At 38.9% G+C, this 25,688-nt stretch overlaps 1 protein-coding gene across 13 annotated transcripts in view; it reads right to left on the reverse strand.

The window, feature by feature from the left end:
• Window positions 1-25,688, reverse strand: part of SEMA4D (semaphorin 4D) — a 98,083-nt gene that overhangs the window by 12,501 nt on the left and 59,894 nt on the right. For 8 of the 13 annotated variants that reach the window (XM_057384884.1, XM_057384848.1, XM_057384831.1 and 5 more), the window contains 14 exons: window positions 24,044-24,418; window positions 21,651-21,796; window positions 20,419-20,481; window positions 17,979-18,077; window positions 16,762-16,855; window positions 15,731-15,844; window positions 14,675-14,826; window positions 12,817-12,992; window positions 12,532-12,688; window positions 11,506-11,728; window positions 10,973-11,088; window positions 7,168-7,340; window positions 6,895-6,938; window positions 3,333-5,780 (listed from right to left, as the gene is read on the reverse strand). In XM_057384884.1, coding sequence (XP_057240867.1) covers window positions 4,864-5,780; window positions 6,895-6,938; window positions 7,168-7,340; window positions 10,973-11,088; window positions 11,506-11,728; window positions 12,532-12,688; window positions 12,817-12,992; window positions 14,675-14,826; window positions 15,731-15,844; window positions 16,762-16,855; window positions 17,979-18,077; window positions 20,419-20,481; window positions 21,651-21,796; window positions 24,044-24,137 — 2,568 coding nt within the window. In that variant the 5' untranslated portion in view covers window positions 24,138-24,418 and the 3' untranslated portion in view covers window positions 3,333-4,863. Of the gene's footprint in view, window positions 1-3,332; window positions 5,781-6,894; window positions 6,939-7,167; window positions 7,341-10,972; window positions 11,089-11,505; window positions 11,729-12,531; window positions 12,689-12,816; window positions 12,993-14,674; window positions 14,827-15,730; window positions 15,845-16,761; window positions 16,856-17,978; window positions 18,078-20,418; window positions 20,482-21,650; window positions 21,797-24,043; window positions 24,437-25,688 lie in introns of those variants that run through there. The other 5 variants (XM_057384866.1, XM_057384908.1, XM_057384917.1 and 2 more) reach the window with 3 other exon arrangements.

The following is a 25,688-nucleotide window of genomic DNA, read 5'->3' on the forward strand; positions in this document are numbered from 1 at the left end:
ATGTGGGAAACTTTATTGTACTCCTTCTAAAAAGGCATARCCATAGGGAACAGGCATTGTATGTGGGTGTTACCAGATATCTCAATATCTCCATGAAATAATAACTCCTTTAAAGTATATTGCCAAGTTCACAGAACTTGTATGTTCACACTCTGGGGGTTATTTTACCAAGACTGAAAATAATCCAAAATGTAAAACCTCCAGCTGCAGATGAACTAAGGCAGGAAGGGTGTCATCCTGACACCATAGACCCAGAGAGTCTGGATCTGCAGGTAAACCAGTGTTATACAGTGTTTCTGATTATAAAAGCATTTAAACTGTTGCTCAGCACACTCAATATACTTCGGTTATGCCACTGGTCTGTGAAGTTGCAGACATGGGAGAGGAAGTGCCAGTAAAACATCTTTGAGCAGAACCAAAACCCCAGGAACAGCCTGCTCCTACTATGCCTAATTCAGCAGAGCACACCARAGAAATCATACAGCAGGTGCATACATCATCAACTCACCGTCTTTCCCCTGAACAGATGGTGTCATATTTTGTTCAGTATGTATGAGGCTTGCCTCAACTGCCTCTAAGTTTTAAAAATTCTGTAATGGGACAGAATAACTCTATTAGAGAAAGTATACAAGAAACTTGTTTGCCTGTGCACMTACAGCAGACTGGCAGCAGAAAGTGTGACAGATTTATTCCTTCTTTTCCCAGAAGGGCAGGAGTACTCCATGCTTGGAAAAACCTCATTTTTCAGAAGAAAAGTAGCAGTCTGCCACAAGTACCATTTGTGCTGTACCCACTTCAACTGATGGAAACGAGACAGTTACAAGTGAAGTGTTATCCTTAGGCAAGCTTTCAGGTTAAAACATGTAGGATGAGTAAGAGATGAGCAAAAGAACTCACCAACTCCTGCTGAGTTTCCAGACAGCTTGAAACAGATATTTACAATTAAAAAAAGGAAGAGATTCAGCAATTCTGATAAAATAACAATTAAATTAGAAACTTAATTAAAAATAAGCTTGAGRCTTTTGATTGGATGACGAGGCAATCTATGCATGTGCATCATACATTTACTGATGCCATATCCTTTTTACAACCAGGCACATTTAACTCTCTGCCATTCTCATTTAACCCTTTTACTCCTTGCAAACACATTTTACCTTCTATTCATAGTTGAAGGAAATCGAGTTCCATTAAGCTCAGTTAATATAAAAAAAAATAGTGATAGACACCAACTATGAATAAATCCAAGCAGATACCTTGCAAAAGCAACTGCATAGCTGCCTCCTAACATGAATTCATACATCCTCACATTCAGGACCCAGAAAGATGCTTGCATCAGTTCAGTGTGCTGGTTTGCATTTGCTGGTTTGTTTAAAGTTTGTTTTTTGTGTCACGAGACTAAAGTCATAAATCTGGACAAGGGCATCACGTGTCAGCCAACTGCCTTGTTTCCCAAAGGGAGAAAAACCCCCTCCCATAATACAAAGTYCACCACCTGGACTGGAAAGCAGTCCTTCCTTGTTTTCTGACAGGCATCAGAAGCTCTTCCACAGCTGGGCCATCTTGGACCCACCTCTGCCATTACTGCATCCCTCCATTGTCAGGTGGTTCTTACAGTTTCCTCCATTATTCACCACTACACCTCCTGAGGACTGACGTCCACAGGCTGATTCTAGGACACTGCACCTTCCTGCCTAAGTTCACTACCAAGGCAAACACAATTACTAACAATTTTTAGGAGCAGCATCAGCATATTGTTAAGATGGGTACTGCTGATTTAAAAAAGTACTCTTAAAATGAAGTCCAGGTCTGTAGCATGATTATCAAACTGTTTAAAGCTCTTGTGTTATTGTAATTTTTCATTTCATGGTGGACAGTGAAGTTTCTGAAATGCCTATAGCAAAAGTAAACCAATTTTCAATGCTGAAAAGTGTTTTCCAATCTAAACGATTCTATTCTATGAAATAACCTTTATCCCACTGTTGTTCCTTCTAGCCATGGAAATACAAATATTGCCTTTGTTAACATCTATGCTAACAAAGATTTAAGCATTTTGATCTGATTCTAAGTAACACTAACAGAGACACCAATATGGAACAATACTAATTTTAAAAATTCTTCAATCAATATTATTTCCTCTTTTAAAGAATAAGGTTACATATGAAGACRTGTTTATATCCATTAAATCCCACTTAATTTAAACCAGCAATTACAAATAGTAATTTTTAACAATCCAAACAAAAGCTGGGGAAAAAATGTTGAATTTCTAGGGGAAAAAATAGCTTTGTCCCACTGTACACCTTAGAAAATACAGCTGTCATAAAATAGAAGTTGTCATTACTTTAGGTACTTCACTATTCAAAACAAGATGAAAAAGGGATGACTGACCTGGTCCAGAAAATGTGCTAAGTACAAATCCAAAAAAGGGTGYTTTTTATTGTATACACAATGACAATATCTACCCTCTAAACATCCATAAGCAATCCTGATTCACTGAACTCTGCCAGTATGCAAGTGAGCCTAATAAAATCAATTTACTATGAACATACTAAAGTGGATTGCTGAATCAGAGCCTCCACTATACAGCACAGAACTTGCAGTGGCTTATTCTTGCTAAGAGCATGTTGGCATCCTGATTATTGTCTCTCCCTGCTCATTTTTCTCCCCACAAATATCAGAAAAATAAAATTTATACAGTATATGGTGACATAGCTAAACGTTTAATGCAGAAAGTACTGGCTTATACAGGGGCCCTCCAACTTACCTGTGGCTTGGCAGAAGAGGTGGAAGAGTCCCCGGACACTAACATGCTGTGCCTGGTCACTTAGGAAAGGTGGCAACAACATGACCTTTACGGGGTCTTTGCTAGACCAAACATCAGGCTGGRTACTGGTGGGTGAAGGAGGTGAATCAGTTCCCACACAGGACAAAAAGGAGGTACCAGTAGAAGGGAAAGGTATAGGAGATGAGGCTGTGTGACAGAAGAGGACAGAAAAGAAAGTAAAAGGGTACTAAGGAAAAAAGTTGCAAGAAATACATCACACAATGAAGAAACAATGCAAAAAGACAAATGAGTTTTAGAAAGGTAGAGTAAGACAAAGTGTCCCTAGGGCCCCAGAGAAGAGCACTTCCCTCCTTCACCCACATTTTTTTTCTCCCATCCTTCCCATTGTCCCACCCTAGATTATACCCATTCAATTGAAGCTGAGAGCTGCTTCAAATTAATTACCAAGTGTTTACATCCCCCCCCACCAAAGGAAACCACGAGGAACATTGGTGCTTCCCAAATGGAAAGCAGTGTCATTGTGTAACATTTCAGAAAAGCCAAGATATAATACAATTTATTTTAATATTTATTCTGTTATATGTACATAATTAAAAATAGAAAAATAAAACCAAACTGAATCTTATAAAATATAAACTGTTTACACTAAGATGGTCTAAATTATATTTGCATGGAAGTTCAACACAGAAAAGCAGCCCAGGCATACTGCTATTCACTGTTAAAATGATAAATTCTACTTCTAACAGTATTTACAGAAAGAAGCAGTGAGAGGAACAATTCTTCAGGACTGTACTGCACACAAAATGCTTTTACAGACAAACAGTGCTGCTGTGAACCAGGCTGAGAACAAATGCACATTTTCACGTTAGCAGGCATGATTCACATAAACAGTTCAAAGGGCTGATTGTTTAAGCAGCTTCAGTTTCAGTCTCCAGTTGCATAGGAGAGTGAAGGTATCATCCAGAAACGGTGACGCTGCAAATATTTGTCACAAAAAGAAGCTGAGTTATTTCTGAATCTGAAAAGAAGAAAAAAATCAGCAACATTTTCTCGATCAGGCTGTGTCATAACAGTCCATTCCAGTGAGTCACTAGCTGAATTGTAGGAGTTAATTCTTCTTGATTCCTGTTTTGCTTCCACAATGCAAGAAATCTTGTTCTGTGTCACTGCTAACTGACAATTGCCTGCCTGTACTGTTCTATAAACTAAAAAAAAAAAATAAAATTGCAAAATCAAAAAATCCAGTTTTGTATAGAAAATAAAATGTGACCTATGTCCAGCTGGCTGGCTGGTGGGGGGGAGGAAAAAAAAAAAAAGTATTTGTTTCCTCCTTCCCCATTCCCCACTTACTCCATGTTTTGTACTGATATTGTTGTACCTACATTTCTAGAAAGCAGCAAAGAAAAAAGCCTTTAAACAAGATTATCCCTGAGTCTTACACAAATCAAGGCAATGCTATCCCCATTTTACCTTAAAATCTAAGATACTTAAAAAGCAGTTAAAAAAATTAACTTTAACCAACTAAAGAGATCTAGTGTGCCAAAACACAAAACATAAAACTAAAAACAATCACTAGAAGCAAAGAAAAAAATGTCCCAATCTGGACAAAAGTCTATAATTTACCAATCTGATAAACTAAACTCAATTTCCAATTTGGAATTAAAATGAAACTAGATTTTTTTAATGGCAACTAAAAACATGTGTAGACTGAAGTACTTTTTTAAGCCAACTGAATTACAAAGTTACTTTTATTCTATCGAGGAATATGGCCAAAGAACAAGCAAGTTCACTAGAGCAAAGCGCTCAGTGGGGGGAAAACTGGGAATAAACAAGTGATGATCTGAAACTGGCCATTTGAAAAAAACAGAAAAAAAGACAGTACAACACAAGAGATGCTATGGTCTCCAGACAAGTACACCACTTCTCTAATCTGTTGAGATTTGAATGAAAATTGGCTTGCTGTACAGCTTAAGCATGTAACCCTGCTATGGCTTAGCTGTCACACCCAGGCTCTCCGTGCTCAAATAGCCAGCCGCAGGACCACAGCTCACTTCCACCACTGAGAGGGACAAGGGGGTCCTTCAGTCCCCCTCCACGTCTGAGTCAGCRTACTTGAGCTCACACTTGACGTCGAAGGGCTTGTCCTTGGCCTCGCGAGACGCCTGTGAGTCCCCAGCCTGCAGCTGGCTGTTACCGCAGTCGGGCTCCGTCTCATAGCCGGTGTCATGCGCAGGCTTGGGCTGCTCCCCGCTCTGGTGGCTGACACTGCCCTGCTCCACCAGCGTCTCTTTCACGCTTTGCTCGCAATCAGAAAAATCTGACTTGGTTTTCTTCTTACCGAGCAGCATCACAGAGCGAAATTTCAAGCACTGCCCTGGCAAGTAACCTTTGTAACAGTTGTAGGAGAGCAGGCACAAAAAGAGAATGAAAAAGAAGAGGAAGAGGAACATCAACAGGAAGTTATCGTTTGATTTGAGGAACATTGTCTTTTCTGGGACCGCATCAGGAATTGAATTGAAGAGCTCTGTGTTGGAGGCTACACTTGTTAGGACAGGGCCAATGGGCTTTGTTAATATCCTTGCTGTCGTTACTGGTACCATGTGAGTGGTCGAGGTGAGAGCAGTAGACCCCTCGGTTGATACAGCTGATGCTTTCGGCACATCACTATTACCTTCTGTGGGTGCGGCTGTCTCGGTGGGGCCCACTGTGGTATGCTGCATTTTTTTCAGTTCCAAAACATGCTTAGCCAGCACTTGAGAAAATTTTTTATTTTTCACTTTCTCTTCTGACAAACATTGGTAAACACCACTGTCTCCTTCTGATAAATTGAAGATGAGAAGTGCCTTTTCCAGCAGACGGTACTTGGGACTCTCCACTCTCAGCACATCATCCTTGAACTTCCAAACTACCTGTGCCAGATTGGACTTTTGAGAACACTTGAGTTCTGCTGTGCTCCCATGCTTGAATGTATGCTGTAGGGGATTCTCTCTTACTTTATCTGGAACATCAAAATAAATGTGCAGAGTATCAGCAATGATTCCAGTTTGCTCTAATCTGTACAGCTTCACCAGACTGTGCTACAGTCTTACTGGAAGCATGAAGATTATGGCATTCACCTCACAAGACCAGTGGACAGCATGCAGGAAATAATCTCAGTGAAATACTAAGCTGCACGTGAAACATAAAGACAAACTWAGAGATGGGACACCTCAACTCTATGCGAGCCTCCACTTCTAGATAAAGACGAGACCTCACTGATCCACAACTGCATGTGCACCTGAGACAAGTCATTGTTTGGGCAAAGATACTGTACTTTGTCTCACTTTATATCCAATTAGTGCATTTTAAGTAAATCAGCAACAACAAAATATCCAAGAGGAAACTGAATGAGGAACTGTCTTCTGAAAAAGGGATACTTGCACTTATAGCACACCCACAACGCCACCCAACAAGTTAACAAAAAAAAAAAACAGACAAAGCTCTCACGGATTCCATGTTTTGCTTGGATTAGAAATAAAAAGCAAGTACATCAAACTCTTAAGAGCTTTTTTCACTGCAGCTCAAATCGCCTGTAACTCTACTCCTCTTTATGATCTCCTTGATCTGGTGGCAGCAGCACACATAATAAAGGAAGGACCTGCGGCTACTTGGTCTTAAAGCACTATGGAAGGTACTTCAGCTGCTCTATATCATGTTCTGAATTCCCCTTCCCTCCTCACCATAAAACCTTTTTTTTYGTCAGAATCATTTAATCTGATCTAGCAGCAATAACCAAGCACTTGTCAAAGCTCACAGTAGAATGTCAAATGCTGCATCAAAGAGACAGAGGCCTCTGCAATAGAAGTACTTCTGGAATTGCTTTCATTCACAAGTCATTGTTGAGGTGCCCCCATTCATTTCAGGGGGTTGTGCACTGCACACTGAAATGCATACAAACACAGATAGTTTTTAAGACAACATGCAGGTTGTACAGATGTTCAAATATTCAAAGCAGAATTCATACCTACTAAAAACGCAAATGAATGTTGAGATAATCACAAAAGCAGAGCTGAACTAAACAGTTTTACCATTCCACCTAGACATATGAAAGAGCTCTTCAAAGAMCAACTCACCAGAACAAGAAGATGCATCTCCACCTATGTTTTGAATCCAGTTCCTGTAAAATGAAGTCCAATCATTACAACTTCAAATCTTGTTTCCTGAAGTCTGCCCATCCCCTTGTACTTAATAAGAGTCATCTTATCTAAACAGCATTAGCAGACATACATGAATAGGAAAAAGTCTGTATTTTAAAACATCCAGTTTTTAAAATTCCATTTATCAGTAAGGGACAAGACTGATTAAATACTGATTGTAACTGTATGGTAATTAAAGGAWACTATTACCTGTCCATTTCACCTTCTTTAAAAATATCAATGCAGGAAGCTTCAAGGGATTTCCAAGCACAGTAAGGATCCCTTGCTAAAACACAGTCAACACAAGTGGTGTACTTGTCACAGAATGCCACTGGAGACTGCACCACACCAGAATTTGAACCAGCAAAGAGGTATCTTCTGCCCTAAAGAAAACAAAGCATAACAAAAAAATCAAACCCAAACAACCCAATTCATGGAAAAATTTAAATATTAATAAAGGGTTGCATATATACAGCCATTTTTGTAAAAACTGATGAATKAAGAGAATAAGCATTTGATTAACTTTTTTTTTTCTAGAAAGTTAACTTGAAACTACTACAGCAACACTGAAAAGTGCAAAAAGACAATGAAAAACTGAAACAGGTGCAGTTTATGACAGCGGAAAGTAACCATGTCTAACTATGGCTTTATCACACCGTTTTTCCAGAAATACGAATGCAATAATCCTTCTATGAGTCAAGGCAAGACCAGACTGCAGCTGGCACACATGAGACTGAGCAAGCAAGGATTGCTCTGTGCAGGACCTGCTACTGTTAACCCAAAACAGCCCTACTGCCTTTAGCTCTTCAGCCAACCAGTGCCTGCAGCCACATCAGCATTATTCTTAAGGAGAGTCAAACTCAGTCTAAAGAATCACTCTTAAGGAAGAACACTAGTAGTATTCCCAGGAAATAGCACTGGCCAACACCTAGGAAAATGGGAATATAATCAGAATGGCTGATTGCTGCTGGGGATTCCAAACCAGTCTGACTTTGAGCACAGCAGGAAAAGAACAACTCATCCTTATAAAAGGCAGGCAGCTGCTGTATTTCACTCATGTGCTTTAGAGCTCAGGGAAAATGATAGCTAAAGAGACACTGTGACTTTACATATTATCAGGCAATGCCTCAAGAAAGAGGTTGCAAACCAAAACTGCTGTGCCTGACYCACTACTCCTTTGACAGGCTCTGCACAGAAAGCTGAATGGCACACCCCACCTTGGCAGTGGGCTGGCTTCATCCCGAGGAGAATTATCAAGCAGATTTATCAGCACCCTACTGCAACTACCAGACAAATAAGCTGGATCCAAGCATGGAATGGCTTTTCCTGTACTGCAGMCATACAGATCTCAGCACACAGAAACATACTCGGGGTCATGTCTGCAGTGAGACTCCAGCGGGATGAGTACGGTCACAAAGAAATGAGCAGACACCCAAGAAGAGATTCAAAGTACAGAAACATTTTTAAAGATCTTAAGTTCAGGTGCACACGTTTGGTCTTGACATCATAAACAAGCCCAAAAAAACAACTGACAGAACATCTTAAGGCTGAGTTCAGGTTTTGGGGCTCACTGACGTTCTGCTCTTTTAACTAAGGATGTAAGGAGGTTCTGCCATGAGAACTCAGAACAGGTCAGTCTCTTTAATGCAATGATCATGACAAAGTCTCTAGAGGAAGGTGCAAGATCAAGGGCAAATSAGTTTGAATCCATCTTGCATATGAAGTGTGCAAACTGCTTTCAAGGAAACTTGACACTGGAAAATGCAAGATAAAATAGGATCAAAAAATAATCTCCTGGCACTGCTGGAAGATACAGTTTGAAAGATAGTCAAACATACATTCAAATGCAGTCTTCCATTCTGAAATTTAATACATTATTGTTGGACTTTGCTGCAGAGCTCACAGAAGGAATTCTACAGTCTTGGAGACATACAACTTCTTAGGAAAGCTTCCCATTCTGCTCGAAGATTTCCACAGTTCACCAAGCACTGCTCATGCCTTTAGTGCCCTGCTGAATAATGTTGCAACAGTGTAACACTGTGCATGGGTTGTAGTGTCTWGGCATGTTTCCCAGCTCATATATCCAAGAGTTCAGGGAGCAGGCAGYGAGCTGAGCAAACCATTTCAAGAAAACTGAGACATGCCTTTCAGTCCAGCAGGAGTTAAGATGATCTACTGTAAACTCATCTGACTGTGTCCACCACCCTCCACACGTTACAGGAAAAATGTACAGAACATGGGAACACRGAAATTTTCACTTGCAGAAGTCACAAACTGTCACTCTCCACAGGGCTGATGCGGGAAACAGTGTTTTATTTCAATTCTAAGCTCTGAGAGAAGTTTCTTTGTGAAAAGACAGTGCATTCCTTAYGCAGTCTCTATGCCATGCCTCACACTCTGCCCCTTTCTCTGGATATCCTTGAGGAACTGAGCATGTGGCACCTGGACCCAGAGTGAATAAATTCAAAGACATTATTTCTACACTATTCTTCACTAGCAAGTGTGTGCTGAAACTGCTACATGAAGTGTCTTTGGTATCAGGCTATAATACACATCTCCTCCTTTGCACTCCTCTGAAATGGACAAATCATAATTAAGCCAGCACAGAATGATCCCCCAATCAAAAGAATGAGTATTAGCACATTTATTAGAAGAGCTATCTATCATTACCTTCTATGACTGGGCATATTCTAAAACTTGCTGTCAAAGCAAGTAATTTGAAGCTTTCTCTGCAGATTAAGCAAATACTTTGTTCATGTGAGTAAATTATTATTTAGTATAGCTAACAYAGTTATATATACATATACACRTACATAACATATATGTCTACACACGAGTTGTCAGTGTGATGTATCATACAAAAATACGTATACAGAAAACTAAGTACAGAAGTTTTTAATCCTGCTTTTCTTTTGTCTAGGTAAAATATACTCTCTCCTTACTTTTTATTATAAGCATGGAAGGATAAATAAGCATGCAAGAAGAGCTTGTAAAAATTATGGCATATAACTCTATTCCACTGAGCTGATCATGCTGACATGCCAAATTTTATTAAATATCACACAAAAATAAAAGCTGTTTCAAAGTATTCATAAATCCCTAARCTGAAGAGCACTTACAGATCACTAGGTAGATACAGAATGTTGATATTACTACCAAATACATCTAAAGAGGCATTCATTCCTTATGAAACACAGAAAATCTCACTGATGCTACACGTGACTTTAGGCAGATATATTCATGGATGTGAAGGTCTGAGTAACTAGGTCCASAAACCTTACTCATATACAAATTACACACACTGATTATCTCCCTACTGTCACAAAATCACTCCAGGATTAAACCAAGCGACTGATGAATGGTGCAGGACAGCTGCCAGATTTGGAGCCTGCAGCAGGTCTTGTGCCATACAGCTGGAGCTGCAGCTGGTGCCCCACTGGGCAGACAGGACCTCATCAGAGATCCTCACCCACAGCTACAGCAACGTGACTGCTYTCACGACACATCCAGCATGCACGAGTCTGTGAGATTCGGGACAGCAGAAATCAATGAGCTACAAAACTACGAGTCTCTATGCTGGGAAACCGCTCTCCCTTTTAAGGTCTATTTCCTCAGAACCACACTCCACTCCTTTGCTAACCTTAATCCCGGGGATTTTTCCTCACAAATCTACAGTGGCCACAAGRGGTCAGGTTTTTTACATTACTCCTAACCTGAAATCTGGTCTCATAAAACATCTTACAGTTTACAGTTTMCAGCTTCCACAAACGGAAACAAAGTGAAGACCTGCATACACGTGCCCCCCAGCCCTTCCCCCACATACCTTCAAATGCTTGCCAAACAAACTGAAATGCAGCAAGCAATAAGTGATTGCTGCAGCATGGTGAGTGACAGATGCAGACTCTGGCTCTCCAGTGCACAACAATTGATTCTTGTCACAAGGTCACAAAGTGGTACAAAGAAGTTTTGTGAAAGAACAAAATGAGATGAATGCTGTGATGCTTATACCACTTACTGGTTTGGATGAAAGCAAGAGAGTTTGGACTGGTTCAAAATTTGGAAAAATTTGCGTTTCTTCAATAATATGCATTCCATTTTCATAACTGATAGCTTTGTGCAGGGCTCCTCGATCTGAAACAACAGAGCAATATATTTAAGTAAGATACTTGAAACAAAAAAGCAGGAAAAAAGCCTGCACAATTGCTGTAAATTGTCTCAATAATCTGCATGCTCTTCAGCTGAATAACTCTCGTGTCAAAGACAACCATTAAACTTCCCATCATCAGGACCCCACGGCAAGAAATAACGTTTTGGTTCACAGAATGACCAGTTGGGGATTATACTGTGCGGTGTTGCTGAACTCATTGAAGCTTTGCTGTTCTTTTCCTGCAATATTTTTTCAAAGTATTGTCCACTTACTGTGCACCTTACCTTTTAACAAAAACACCAGGTGGTGTAAAAGCACTGTAAATATGGAAATCTCAAGAGTTTCTGTAAGAAAACTAATGAATCAGCGCAAAATTTAAAAAAATGCTTTGGAAAACTCACCTGTACCAATGAACATAATATCATAGATGGTGCCATTGAGTGCTCGGACTCTGTCTACTACAATCTGTGTATACTTCACATCTCGCTTTACTAGCCGAGGTCTGTCTCCCACTGGGGTCACTGAGTCATCCATCAGGGGGTGATCTTTAACAAACTGCAATGTTTTGTCGGGTAAATTCAGAGAACTCATGTAGTTTGATGCTCTGGCTTCATTGTTTATACACTAGGGAGGAGGTGGGAAAAAAGAAGAGAAAATCAAATTGTGTAATTTACCTGTACAAAATCAAGACAATAAAAGAGCAGTTGGATGCACTCTCTTCTCCRCATCATTTTGGTCAGTAACCACACCTGTATGCTATACTCATTGTACCAAGGAAGGTCCTCAGGTCTCACAGCACTTTGGCTACTGGGATGTACTAATCCCTGAGCTTTGGAATACATTTTTGTTTGGGTCCAAAATATATTCTACGAAAACATCCCGTCTGTGCTATCATGCATCTTCACTACTTTTAATGGTAGTCTCTTGAAGCACCAGCAACAATACGACTCTACGGAATGTAAGGAAGTAAGGAAAGCATCAAAGAGACCAGTACTAGGAAGTTTTACTTTGCAGAACAGTGCACTGCTACAYTGGATAAACATGCTGATTCTGATCAGACAATGCAACAGTTGTTATACTACATTTTATCTGAACTAAAAACTACATTGAACTACTAAGTTTTAACTACTAAAAACTACTGAGTTCCAGTTCTCAACGAGAAAATTATTGACAAAATAATGAAAATAAAAACTCAGCAATTAACTTAATTCTAAACTTAAAAACTCCAAAATTCTAAATTAAAAACCAAGAATTTGATTCCCAAATAAGAAATCCGGAACTTGAGTGTTCTACTACRAAGTCTTTACAACAGGAAGTAACCAGGTGAGGGCAAACAAATAAATCATTAGCAGGTTATTAGTATTCCCTAGACTGTTTACTACTGAGCATTAAAAAAAGTCATCAGATCCAAGATTACAGAAACTTACCGCACCAGGCCGAGGATTAGGAATTTCCCCATTGTATCGTACCCACTTGGTATGAGACTGTTCTACTGTAGCACTCTGCATGTATTTTCCTTTAGAGAAAACCTCTTCTACAGTAGACAGATTGTATGCACACACTGCTGACAACCCCACATTATTCCTGTAAGTTCAGAGAGAAATTAGGGAAAAAACCAAAACCCAACAAAACACAGGAGTAATTGTTGTTTTCTTGTAGTAACCAGCTGAGATGAAAGATACTTAATCAGGAAAAGGCTATAGCATACTTACAGTTGTGGGGTGAAGACTCCATATATCACTGGTTCCTTCAAAGTTGGAGATTTGAGAATAAAAACATCATTGATAACATTGAAAATTAAATTCTTATCAGGGATGGTACAAATCAGTCTGGCCTTGAGAAAGGAAGTCCATTTTTTCTGCAAGGTCCTTAATCCTCCTTGGTCCCTCTTATGGTATTAAAAAAAAATAAAAAGGTGTTTGTGAGGAGAACTATAAGAATTTCTGCATTTAAGAAACACTGCTGTACAGCATGAAATTACTAAACCATGATATTTTATAACATTTCATCCACAGCAATATCAGTAAATGCCAATACATTCAGAAACAAAACAGTATGAAAGCTACAGGAAAATTGATTCAACAAAAATAATGCAAATTTATTTCTATTGCACATACAGGGAAGATGAAATTTGAGTTAATGAAGAATATGCTTCGGCAGCACTTGAAAAAGTTGAGATGGGCCATGTATAATGAGGAAAAAAGTAAAATAAGAATGATTATACAGTTCTTTAAGAGCATTTGTTCTGTGACATCAAAACTGATTTAAATTCTAATGCTGCAATATGCCTTCAAACTTGCCTGACATTGACAATTTCATTGGAAGAAATCCAGCAATGGTTTAAGCCTTCTAACAGTTACCATCTTTATTAAGAACTTGCACAGCTAAAATGCAGTTAAGATATATTGACTAGAAACATTTCAAAGTCAATTTTATAATTGACCTGTAGCTCTGATACTCCTTTTAAAGAGCGATTTTAATTTATATTGAAAGAGTATTAACATTTCCATTTAATATTTCCACTCATTACCCAGTTGTATATGCAATGTATTAAAGAAAATCTGCTAAATTTATTAAAACAATTAAGYATAAATAATTACAGATTTGCAACCTGCCACTGATTTCCATTTCAAACAACAGTCTGAAATATATAACATAACAAATGAAGCTCTCATATTTCACAATACTCCCCTTTTAAAGTGTGCACAAGGTGTTAGTGGGCAGAGTGCCATAATAAGCCCCATCTAAACCTGCCTCCAGCTCCTTGTTTAATGGAAATCTCAAGGGCACTAACTTGTTATTGATGTTTTGACTTCCCTGACTAAATACAAAACAGTAAAGCCAAAAAAAACCAAACTTTCAACCTCGTAAAAATGAAACAGCCAGATAAATTTCCTGTTGGAAAAAAAGGAAATTGATACATTCCACTGGGAAAGTTTTTGTTAAATAAACATTTTCTACTGAAAAAAACTTTCATCAGCAAGACACTTAACCAGCACTCCTGAGGATGTATTTGAATCAGCTTAACACTCAGAGGTTTAAGCACAGAAAGTGTGACAGAATCAGGCTGCTGGTGACCATTTCTCTTCAGGCTAGGGCAGCTGTAGCAGCTTCGTAGAAGTCCCATCTGCTAGACCACAGTCAAGAACTATTTTGCTGTGGACAGTTTTGTTTGCATACAGCTACTTCAAAGTCACTTGAGACACATCCCATCTACTCAGCTCCAATCAAAGTCACTTCTTCACAGGGAGCTGTACTTGTTTAAAAAAAAAAAGACAATGAAAACTGGGGAGACACTTCTCTATTGCTGCATTTTGTCATGGTTATTTCGTTTCCTCCCAGAGGAGTGAAGAACCCCCAGATTTCACAACTGTGCAAAACAGACCAAGTATATATATCCACAAAGCAAGCATTAGGCCTTCTMAGTTCTGACAAACTGATTGGAACTGCTCATTCATTAAGATTCACTAAATCAAATCAATTCACCTGGCAGTAAGTCCATAGTAATGAATGCTTTTTCACACACACGCAAGATTCTAAGAGATACAGTAAAAGTGAACTATCTCCCACCTTGCATACTCTAGCTATTCTTGGAATCATCAGTTTTCCAACAAATTCATACTCCACAGACACCTCAGTGAAAAAGAAGTATATCTTGTCATCTTCTCCATCTGTGCTGTTTGGATCTGCTCTTATCACATCAGCAAAAACAAAGTTGGGCTCTACGGACACAAACAGAAATAATCTGCTGTTATATATGCAACTACTAACTTGATTCCATCAAATACCCTCAGACACTGTCTTTCAACCAAACTCCAAATTGCATTTACCTCTTCTCCAGTCACTGACCTGCCTACACAGTTCGCTGYCTATAGTATGAATAGCATTGGTAAAAAAATACAAACCACCAGAAAATGATCAGAACCAAAATAAAACCAAAAACAAAACCTATGTGAAAGCACTAATATACCTGAGAGATATCTATGATGTGGCAAATCATTACTTCAGCATTCTTCGGGCCACACTCCAATGTGGTTTTTAAATGGGCCTGGAGAGGTACCCCTCCCTTGCCTGCCTCTCCTCTATTTCAGCTATTAACTGAARCACTAAAAATGACAGTGCCATTACAACACATATTACTAAACTCAGAATACTGTACTTTTTGGACACAATGATCACGATTTTGGTCCTTTTTGGCACAAAGTCTCAAACCTCTGAGAAATTACAAAACTGCAAATTTTGAAGTTCAGGAACTGAAAGAGCCAAGAACCATGATCAGTTCAATTTGAGAACTTATTCAAGATCAAAACCATTCCATTCCTTACTGTATCATAACTTAGCGAGGATGACCAAGCAGAAAAGAAATAAACTGTTTATGCCAAGTTGAAGTGTGTATGTTCTGAAGCTGTTCTCATCATCAATGCTGATAAAAATCCTGAAATTTCAAAATAAAATCTCTTGATGGCATGCATGAGGGCGCACACTCACAGTGCATGCCAGCATAACAAAATCCATCTCCTTGAGACACCTGACAATTGCTCCTTACCCAGGCTTGACACACACTCTGTACCATGATGCTGAACAAGGTAAAGTTACTTGTGTGGGCCAGTTGTCATGACCACTTACCATTAAGCCAAGGTATTGCATACTCTGTTCTCAGAGGACTTTGATGAGAATGCCGTGAAATAATAGGTTCACTTCCCAAGAAATTGTAAGAAGTCCCAGAATAAAGCTCCTCATCTTCAACACAAAACCAAAATATTAGCACTTAAGGACTCGATACCAAAAAGAGTGCATAAATATTTTGTGAGTCTATGTAAGTTTAAACTTCCCACAAGAAAAGATAAACATGTATTTCCTCTGAATTGCCCTAGACATGTCTTTCATGTTTACATTTCTGCTGATGATTCTCAAGCCTAATAAATCCACACTTGGGTTTATTACAACTCTAACATGAGAACTGACTAAAGACAACGTAGTTTTTGTGSTACTTTAACACTTAACATGAAAACCTACAGTTTATGTAAACACATGCAAATTTACTTAAATATATCARAAGTCTGGAATTATTTTCCGCTCTTTCTATGCCACCATTATTCAAACTCGACTTGTACAATGCAGAGAGAGCATGTTCTTTTTTTTTCTCATTTCCCRTTTCATGCTAAGTTGAGCTTCTCTCTTATGATCGCGAGCCACTCAGGTAAAAAATCTCTGGCTTTCTCAAACCAAGATTCTGTGGTGAGCTTCCATGTAGTAAGTACACGTACAATAAATACCTCACTTCCCTATTCTGTCACATGCCTTCAGGACAGACAACAATACTACTCATTATATTTACTGAAATTACAGTAATTGATATCACAAGGGCAGTCTAAGTACATTTATAGTATCTGAACTAAGTCTGTTTAACATCAGGAAATACAGTTTGAAAATTAGACTTTTAGAAGCTTCTTCCAAAAGTGCCTAGAGTGTGAAGTTCTCCTTTTAAGAAAGATACTATGGTTGACTATAGAAGTATTTTAAYGTCTATACAGATACACAGTAAAGACAGATATCTCTGGATGCAAGCTACCATTTTGATAATGACTGGATGGTGACAGYGGAAAAGATAGAACATTTTTAAAAATAAGAACAAGAAATGCAAAGTCTGAACTTACCAACCATAACAGATGTGTAGCTTTGAGCTGGATCAAATGGACATCTGCCCTTACCATCTTCATTTTTACCTCCAAGTTCAAAAGAAATTAAATTCTGTTGAAAATGACAAAACTGTTAGCAATTTTTTCTATTCAACTTGTGCAAAGTTACATGAAAACTAAACACTAAGTAATGTGCTATATCATCAACTTCCAGCATCAAAGGCATTTTGTATAAAATTACAGAAGGCATATGTGTTTTCAGAATGTTTTATCATGCGCCATAGACAGAGAAGAAATACGATCCTATAATTTGTGAGGGTGGAAGGAGAAAAGAGCAAAACACGAAAAGTTAAATCCAGACAGACCTCAAGAAAGAGTGCTCAAAAAACCTAGACATCAGGAAAGGCAGAGAAGTTAACTGATACACAGAAAGAACTGGTAATTATTGAATTAGCCTGGAAAAAAAAGCCGAATCTTAGAAATCAAGAAAGCCTTCTGAAGTGGATTTAGCTATTTTTGAGATGATGTTAAATTTGTGAAAGAGGGTATAATCCAACCAGGCTTTAAAAAGCAACTGAGTACTTTGGCTGCTAATTTATAAATCCCTTAAAATCAAGAGAATGAGGATCAGAAAGCTGAACTGTAGCCACAGTACTGAGGAAATAATCAGTTATACTGTGTAATGAAGACACTGGAAGCTTAAGGCAGAAAAAATTACAGAGTTCTCAATTTTTTAATTGCTAAAAGCTGTAATAAGGAAAATGATACAAGAGTCAGCACTGAGGAAAAAAAAAAAGAGTTTTAATTTTGTGCCAAGACTTCACTTTGAAGGATTCAGCACTACAAATCTTTGGCAYAGCCAGCAGCAAAGACAAGCAGAGACAGGAATCTAAGAAATTTCAGGGAGATTTGGTAACGGGTGGAAGTTGCAAACAATGTGATTTCAGTTCCAGTAACTGGTTTCATGCTAGCAATACAAAAAGAATTATAGAAGCTAAGAAAAAGTAAATCTGCAGTTAAGACAAGAAGCATCAATCACTCACTCAGTGCTCTGAAAAAAGGAGCAGTGAGGTTTACTTCCATAGTCCACCATTATGCTGGGACAGTGCAATAAAGCCTCCTAACTTTATGATCAGAAATAAAGATGCAACAGTTTTGGGAATGGAGACACACTCATCATCCAAGCTGCTTTTAAGCTACAGCTGTTGCTGGGTCAAAACATATACATTTCTTACCAGGTAATCACACGTTGGCTGAAATGCATTAGTTCCACACACGTAGAGAAAAGTATCATTCAGCTGTTGCAAGACACGCACGTAATTACGACACTCTGTCTGTAACAGAAGATGAGGAAAAGACTAGTCTGATAAACTATAGCTTAAACATTCCAACATAAACAACGTTGTGCAGCCAGCTTGCCAATCACTACTACTTAGGTGACATCACACCAGAGAGCCCAGGTGACACATGGGTGACATTGGAACACCATCTCCCTACAGTCTCCAGGAACTCTAATCAGTCCTGCAGCAGCTGTTTTCTACAGTCAGTAGTGGGCAGTTGCTGCAGTATCCTAGCAGGGTACCATGCTCAGCAGGGTCCATCCCGTTCTATGGAAGGACAATCTCCAAACACACATCCAATCCATGGCAACAACTAGTTAAATATGAAGTGAGTTTTAGACTTTGTCATCCCTTATATACCTAGATGAAACAGTGACAGCCAAGGCTGCTGCTTAAGTGCAAAATCTCTAATACCCTTAAACTAACTACAAAGCTTTGTCACTTATAGCCATCTTTTTTTCTTTTTTTCCAGCCTTGATACCATCCAAGGAAGAGCCTTGGTATCTTTTGCTCTGTAATACAACATGGAGATTGAGCAAAACCTTTAATAAAAGATACAATAAAAATTCAGAATAATAATGAAGTAAAATTCTAAACACCCACTTAGAGAGAGTGGAAAAACCCAGTATCAACAACATCCCTTAATTCTTGCTGGTAAACTGCCAGATCCTGCCACTAAACTGTTGTTCCATGATCTTCTTAATCAAGTTCATGCACTGGCCTTACCGTTCCTTCTTATGAGACAAACTAGGTATTTCTGTGACTATGGGAGAAAACTGCAGAAGAGGAAGAGTAAAACCAGTTTTCTGTGCTTGAACAGCTTCATGAATTCTTGCTGCTGGCATTATACAGCATAGTGCTGATGGGTGGGGGAGAGAACTGTAAGTGAGAAGTGTAAGGGAGAAGTGTAAAAAATAGCAGTAGTGGTTTCATCCCTTGACCCTTTAGAAACTATTGCACTGTGCAAAACATCATGGCTAACACATAAATGTGACTACTAGAAGGTTACAAGTACAAAAGGTGATAAAAAAGCATGGCTGGCAATAAGTGTGAGTTGCTAAACTGGAAGAGGAGAAAATAAAAGAAAACAAATTCAGAGCTCTGGCAATGTATGTGTTTACAGGGGCAATAATTTTTGGGAGGACTTGTGGAGATTCTCACACAGTCTGCTAAACACACACACATGCGTATAAGAGAAAATCAGATCTCATATTCATCATGGCTGTATGTGAGCRTTATCAGCAGCATCCCCAAGTGAACTAGAAACCAAAGAAAATATTCTCTGATCCCATCCTGAAGAGATAGACAAGGAAGAAACCTTAAATATCTGCCATATCTCACATCTGAATCATGTACTGATGGTCATCAGTGGTCAGTCAAGGAAAGTAAGTAGCTAGTCAGAGGGAGAGAGCTCACTTCCACCCTGATGAACCACACGAATGTAGGGTAAATATCAGCCCTGCATGCAGGATTTGGGGTTTTTTAACAGTGCAAACCAAAGAGGCTGGAAGTTCAAGGATCACATCCCTCCAAGTGCAGAGTAGGTCTGCTTTTTGTACTCACAGGACTAGCAGACTTCTACTTTCAAACCTGGGCTGAAGGCCTGACTGTCAGTCTTGCCCAGAAAATCCTCGCTTTACTGCATCATTAAATGAAGTGGTATTACACAACAAAAAGGTACATCCACATACATCAACTACCTCAAGTAAACCATCTCCACAGAGAGGCAAAAGGAGCAGGCCAGCCTGCGCCCTGGCAACCATGAGGAGTCAGTGGCTCCCAGACCACCACGGGACTCTGCCAGCTGGCAGGAGGTCTCGCTGCTCAGGTGCTGGGAAACTGTTTGAGCACTCTGGGTCACACCCGCCAAGCAACACAACACACATATACAGAGTTAGTGAAAAAATACACTGGCCTAATAAAAAACCCCTATGCCTTAAAGCAAAGTATTCAAAATTAATCATTAATTCTGTGAAGTCAAATGTTGTGAAGGAATTACTGCACTAACAAAACACAACAGTTGCTATCAATTACTTCAGTGAAAGTATATTGGTTTTATCATGTTAATGGAAAACCATTAACATTAAGCATATCAGGGTATGTTCTGATTTTCAAACACTCAAATAATATTCAACCAAAAAAAGGAACAAAGAATTAAAAAAAAAAGAAAGACTAGGCATGCTGCAGTCTCYAATGCTCAAGTTAATTTAAAAAATACTTAGGTGACTATTTTGAAATTTTCATTTCAAACAGCTGCAGACTTTCTTCTTTCAACATCACTCCACTTGAAGTAAAATGTGCAAGATCCTTCTCAAAGTTCAACAGAAGTACATACCTGTTCTGATTTGCCCTTGACTGCACATTTAGTCCTTTTATCTTCTGTGACCTTCCAGTGTAACTAAGTGAAAAAACATGCAACAAAAGGGCACATTCAAAGTTCTTTAATTCAATACAAGGTCTGAAAATGCTGCAGTAACACACACAAGCAAAGGAAATACTAAGACTAGCTAGAGCAAATGCAAGACATTTTGCAAGTAGCAATGATTCAAAGCTATTTTTTTCCCAGGGAGGTGACATTTTGAAATTCATGTGCCTTAAGCAGAACTAAAYTACCATCTTTTGGGTTCATAATGARAACTCCCCACAAACTGCTAACAAACTTTTCATGACCATTTGCATTAGGGAAATGCAACTGTTTAAATATTTTTTCATTTTGAAGTACTTTCAATTTCATTAGTACTTGAATAAAAAACAGTTGGAGGAGGACAATCAAAGAAAACTTACTGGACCAATTTASACTATACTGAGTACAACTTTACAACTATGTTTTATATGAAAGTGCCCACCACCACCCATGAACATGCTCTTCAGATTAAAAATCATATGAGCATCTTCCAAAGCACCCTGGGTGGGAGTCCATGCTGCACCTCTACATGTCAGCCTGTGTTGCTGACAGGATGAAAAGCAGGAGCCTGGGAAGGACTTGGAAGCAATACAAGATTAGCAGACTTCTGCCTGGGCTAATCTACTTTGAGAAGCCAGCACCAGCATATCCAAAGTACTTCTCTGAGACAGCTGGATCAGACCTGTCTGCACACTGCCCACTGTGCAGATATACCTAGACACAAAACAGAACATGAGACAGAAACGACAGGGCCTTTATTTGCAGCACATCTGCAGCCTGCCACAACCGAGCAAGCCCCAGCTTTGCTTCTGTTTCAGATTACTTTTTGATTCAGAATAACAGAAGATGTCCCACTCCTGACAGTAAGAAAACAGGTAAAAACCATCACAACACATGATACCTGCAGTCCCTCTCAGCCAGCATCTTGCCCTAAGAAGAAAATGCCCAACTTTTTACTCTAATTACTTGTCTACATCCAAGCTCTCTCTCCTCCCTCTTGTTTACTCTGTAAAATTTTCCAGAAACAATACTGAAAGTAGCACATACACAGTAATTTCTCTTTGAAGTACCTATTGGCCTAAATTCAATGCTACTGATATCAGGAAATTAAGTCAAACTTGGAGTATGAGATTAACATGGAGGATAATGAATTGAAGGCGTACCTCGTGCTGCTTCTCAGCAATATTCACTGCATTTAAGGCAAAGATTACTTCTCTGGCTCCTACATATAGAACATTTTTGTCTTCACTTAACAGCAAGGTTGAATAGTTTGACACTTTTGACTCATTAAAATGTATTAGCTGGACCTCTGTTGAAATGGAAAAAAAATAGCATCGTGTGAAGAAACACAATCACTTAGGGTCAAGTTTATGAGTCATTTATCATAACAGCTGTTGGATAATTCGAAAACAACAAAGGTTAGTTCAGACAAGCTATGTAAAAGACAAGCGACCMGTCAGAAACTTGGTTCAGCAGAAACAGCAGCTACCATCAACAATATCAAAATCACTTCTCCCCACTTTCTCATCCAATTTCAAAKGCTCAAGTACTTCCCCTTGTGATGATCCTCTACTCACTTCTTCCCTTTTTTTTTTTCTTTTGACCTGCTTTTTCTAAACTTCCGTTTTCCACATCTACTTTCAGGTCACTCCTCACCTTTTCCTTTCCATATACCAATCTGTGGAAAATCAAGTCAGTCATAAATCCCTTGCAACTGCCCTGAGCAAATCTTACAAAATACCCTGCAACTTAAGACAACCCTTCAGCATATTGCCATAACAGAAAGAAGACACAGAAGCAAACAAGAAACTGTTTGCAGGTGATTGTGAAGTGAAAACCAGAGATGAAACGCAACAAAATAATAGCATGAGGGAAAAAATCAAGGAGAGGAGAAATAAGATGAGAAAAAGAGGGAGATATGAGAGAAAAGGCAATGGAATAAGGAAGTATGCATAATCGACCAGAATGGCTTGGAGAAAGATGACACAAACTGACTAATGCAAAAGTGTATTTTTTCTGAATGTACAACCATAATGTAAAAATGACTGAAAGCCTGAGAGACCATATTTTGTACAAGAAGACACAAGATTAATTAAGCATTGCTTCTTCACATACAGATGAAAACAGCATACTATTACTTCCAATTCTATCATTACTAATTGCACATTTTCAACTGTAGTACTCGAGAAACATTAATTTTAAATTATATCCTCAAGCATGTAATTTTGATATCTTTTACTTGGCAGGAAAACTTTTCCCGAATGGATGAACTGGTTCATACAACTTCACTAAACTAAATTCCTTCTCCTACTCAAAGTAAGTTTCAAAAACTTAAATGCAACAATCCCTAGAGAGAAAAATAAAATGGAATGAAAATAAACTCCATTTATTTTGACTAACTTGTATGCGAGTCTGCAGTACAATACTACAGTATTTCATTAAATAGCAACTTGCCCAATTTTAACTACAAGACCGAAGCATCAAGGAGTCTAAGCAGGAACTACAAGTCTTGTCTGGGCCACCCTTTCTGAAAGGCTGTATTAGCTAGTCACTAATTGCTGTACCAATAATCAGGAAAAACACTTCATGTAATCATACCATTATCTGTTTATTCCCACTACATTCTTAATCTCCAYCTATCACAGAATGACTACTCAGAATTTAATATCTTTATTTAAGATTGCTTCATTATACAGCCAATGGATTTGTTTGAATTTGTTCAGTTACTGAACACCTGGGTACCTGAACACCTGGTGCTGCTAATATAAAAGGAAGATCCAAAGAAAAACTCCCCTAAAAATAAAAGCATCCATGCCACATGGGGAGTGGCTGGGGGGCGTGGGGAGTAGGACGAGAAAAGAAGAAGTGCATGTATTCACATAATCTTTGCTCCAGAGCTCTTTTCAGACCCAGGCTAAATTGGTAGACCAAAAACTAAAGGACCCTCTGATTTCTATTACTCCTCTTTGCACTGCATTTGCAGACTCATATTTATTGTATTGGAAGATTATGAATATGTGCAGCAATTTCTTATACAAGAAAAGCATTGTTCTGTGAAAGACTTTCATATCTAGGCACAATAAAATGCTGTCAGAAGAGGGTCAAATGCTAATTTTTTCTTCGCTTGGTGATTTAGTTAGTGCTCAGGATGGCTTRGTGTCAGAATAGATTATTAGTTGGAGAAGCACATTTTATGCTCAGACTCCAGGTAAAAATAATTTTTAAAAAATAAAATATACCTATGGGAATTTTCTCTTGAAGCAAGTTTCAGTTGCAATATCCTTCAACTGAGAAAGGCAAATTTGGAATTCCTCCTTTAAAAAGCTCTGTTTTCAGAGATGCTTGAAGGAATTAAGATCAGTTAACCCAGTGCCTGAATGACTTTTGAATATTCTGATCCTAAACACCTCTTAAGATTGGCAGTGCCAGCAACACCTGACCAAACTCACAGCAGATTGGCTGAAAAAATCRAAAGCTTCAATGAGTCTCAAATCCCACAGAAACCTTGAGGATRTGGCGAAGTCCCATATTATAATACTTAAATGTCTGTTCTTACCTTTGTGCTCCCAAGTGATCCTCGGTACTGGGCCAAATGCTATTGCCASTTCTAGCAACAAACCCCAAACTGCATAAAAAGCACACAGAGCCATCTTCACTGTCCTTGCTCTTCGGGGTTCACTGGATAACTGCAGCAGGTAGCGTTTCTTTGGCAGATGAAATGCAAATCTCAGGGAATATTAGAGACCATGCATTTCAGACCTTGAGAGCAGTGCAACAAGGGAGGCTGGAACAACTGTACAAGTACGTGCTTTTCAGCAGATCACTTCAAGAGAACGCACATTTTCCAGGATGCTGCATACAGAGACTGCCCACACGCTCCACAGGCTGCAGAGCTGCTGAGAAGTGTGACTGAGTGCATTCTTCTGTTTCGCTGGAGAAATAAATGATGCTTTTGAGGGAGGGGAAATAAGAAGTAGAAGAGAAAGTAAACCAAATACTACCAAAAATAGCACTGATCTTGCAGTATTTCTACAGCTGTCTGCATAGCTTAATTTGGATACAAAACACACTAATTGGTGAAAATCATATTTTTAAAAACAATACACACATAACATGGCAAATAGGCAGTAACTGAAAGCAACCATTTCCATCTAGAATCCCAAGTATAAAYACTTTAAATTGTCAATGATGTTTAATGCACAAAACCTGACACCAGTCTGTTCTTTCAACAGTGTGTCAAAGAAAATCCCACCTCTCTAACAATAAACAAAGATAACAAAAATCACTATGACTAAGATCAGAGAGCAAAGGACAAGAGAAGTGCAACATTAATATTAAGTATGGTTACACAAATCTGCCATACATCCCGTACTTGGGATCTTACAGGAGCTTACAGATTGTCTTTTTAGTGAAGTTTTCTATAATGCTACTAATGCACTCAAAATGTTCAGGGGGTAGAAATACAGCTACAGAAACAAACAGCTAATGTACCGCATATAAAAATAAAGGGAGAAAACACTTCAACAGTGAAACTGTGAGATAGTCTCATGAAAGTCACTGTGTCTTTGAGTCACCTATTAGTGTCAGCCCTAGAAAGACCTGTCCTAATAAATCTGTTCACAGCTTTCTATACCATTTTTTCTTCCAAAAGCGTCCATTGCTCCTGTCTTCCTACAATCACTCCTAGGCAAASACTCCAAAAGAAGTGAGTGCATTCAACAATTCCTAGATTATAAATAGGTTTTGAGGGCTGTACATTTGGAGTGGTGGTGGAAAAAACACGTTGTCCTTTGCAGCAGGGCACACAAGAAGCTAGATTTTTACTGTGCCGTCACTGTCTGAGACACCAAGGTGACTCTAGTAAGAGATACACTACAATGCAAGACAGCTGTAATACCTAGAGGTAATCCAGCAGGAGGGCAAGTGAAGGTGTAATTGCTTTGCATGGCCTGGTTGGGGTAGCATGGGAGGCTACAGGGGGGGTGGCTCCTGTAAAAAGCTGCTAGAAGCTTCCACCATATCCAGCAGAGTCAACCCCTGCCAGCTCCAGATGGATGTGTCACTCACTGGCCAAGGCTGGCCCAATTATAAATGGTGATAATGGCTCTGTGATAATATATTTAAGAGATCAAAAAGAGGTGGTGGCACAGTTTTAATTGTGACCAGTAAAGAGCAGAGTGAGAACATGTCTGAGTAATAAC

This window comes from Malurus melanocephalus, unplaced genomic scaffold, assembly GCF_030028575.1.
Source record: "Malurus melanocephalus ecotype Western Australia unplaced genomic scaffold, MMel_1.1 scaffold_15, whole genome shotgun sequence".
Taxonomy (NCBI): domain Eukaryota; kingdom Metazoa; phylum Chordata; class Aves; order Passeriformes; family Maluridae; genus Malurus; species Malurus melanocephalus.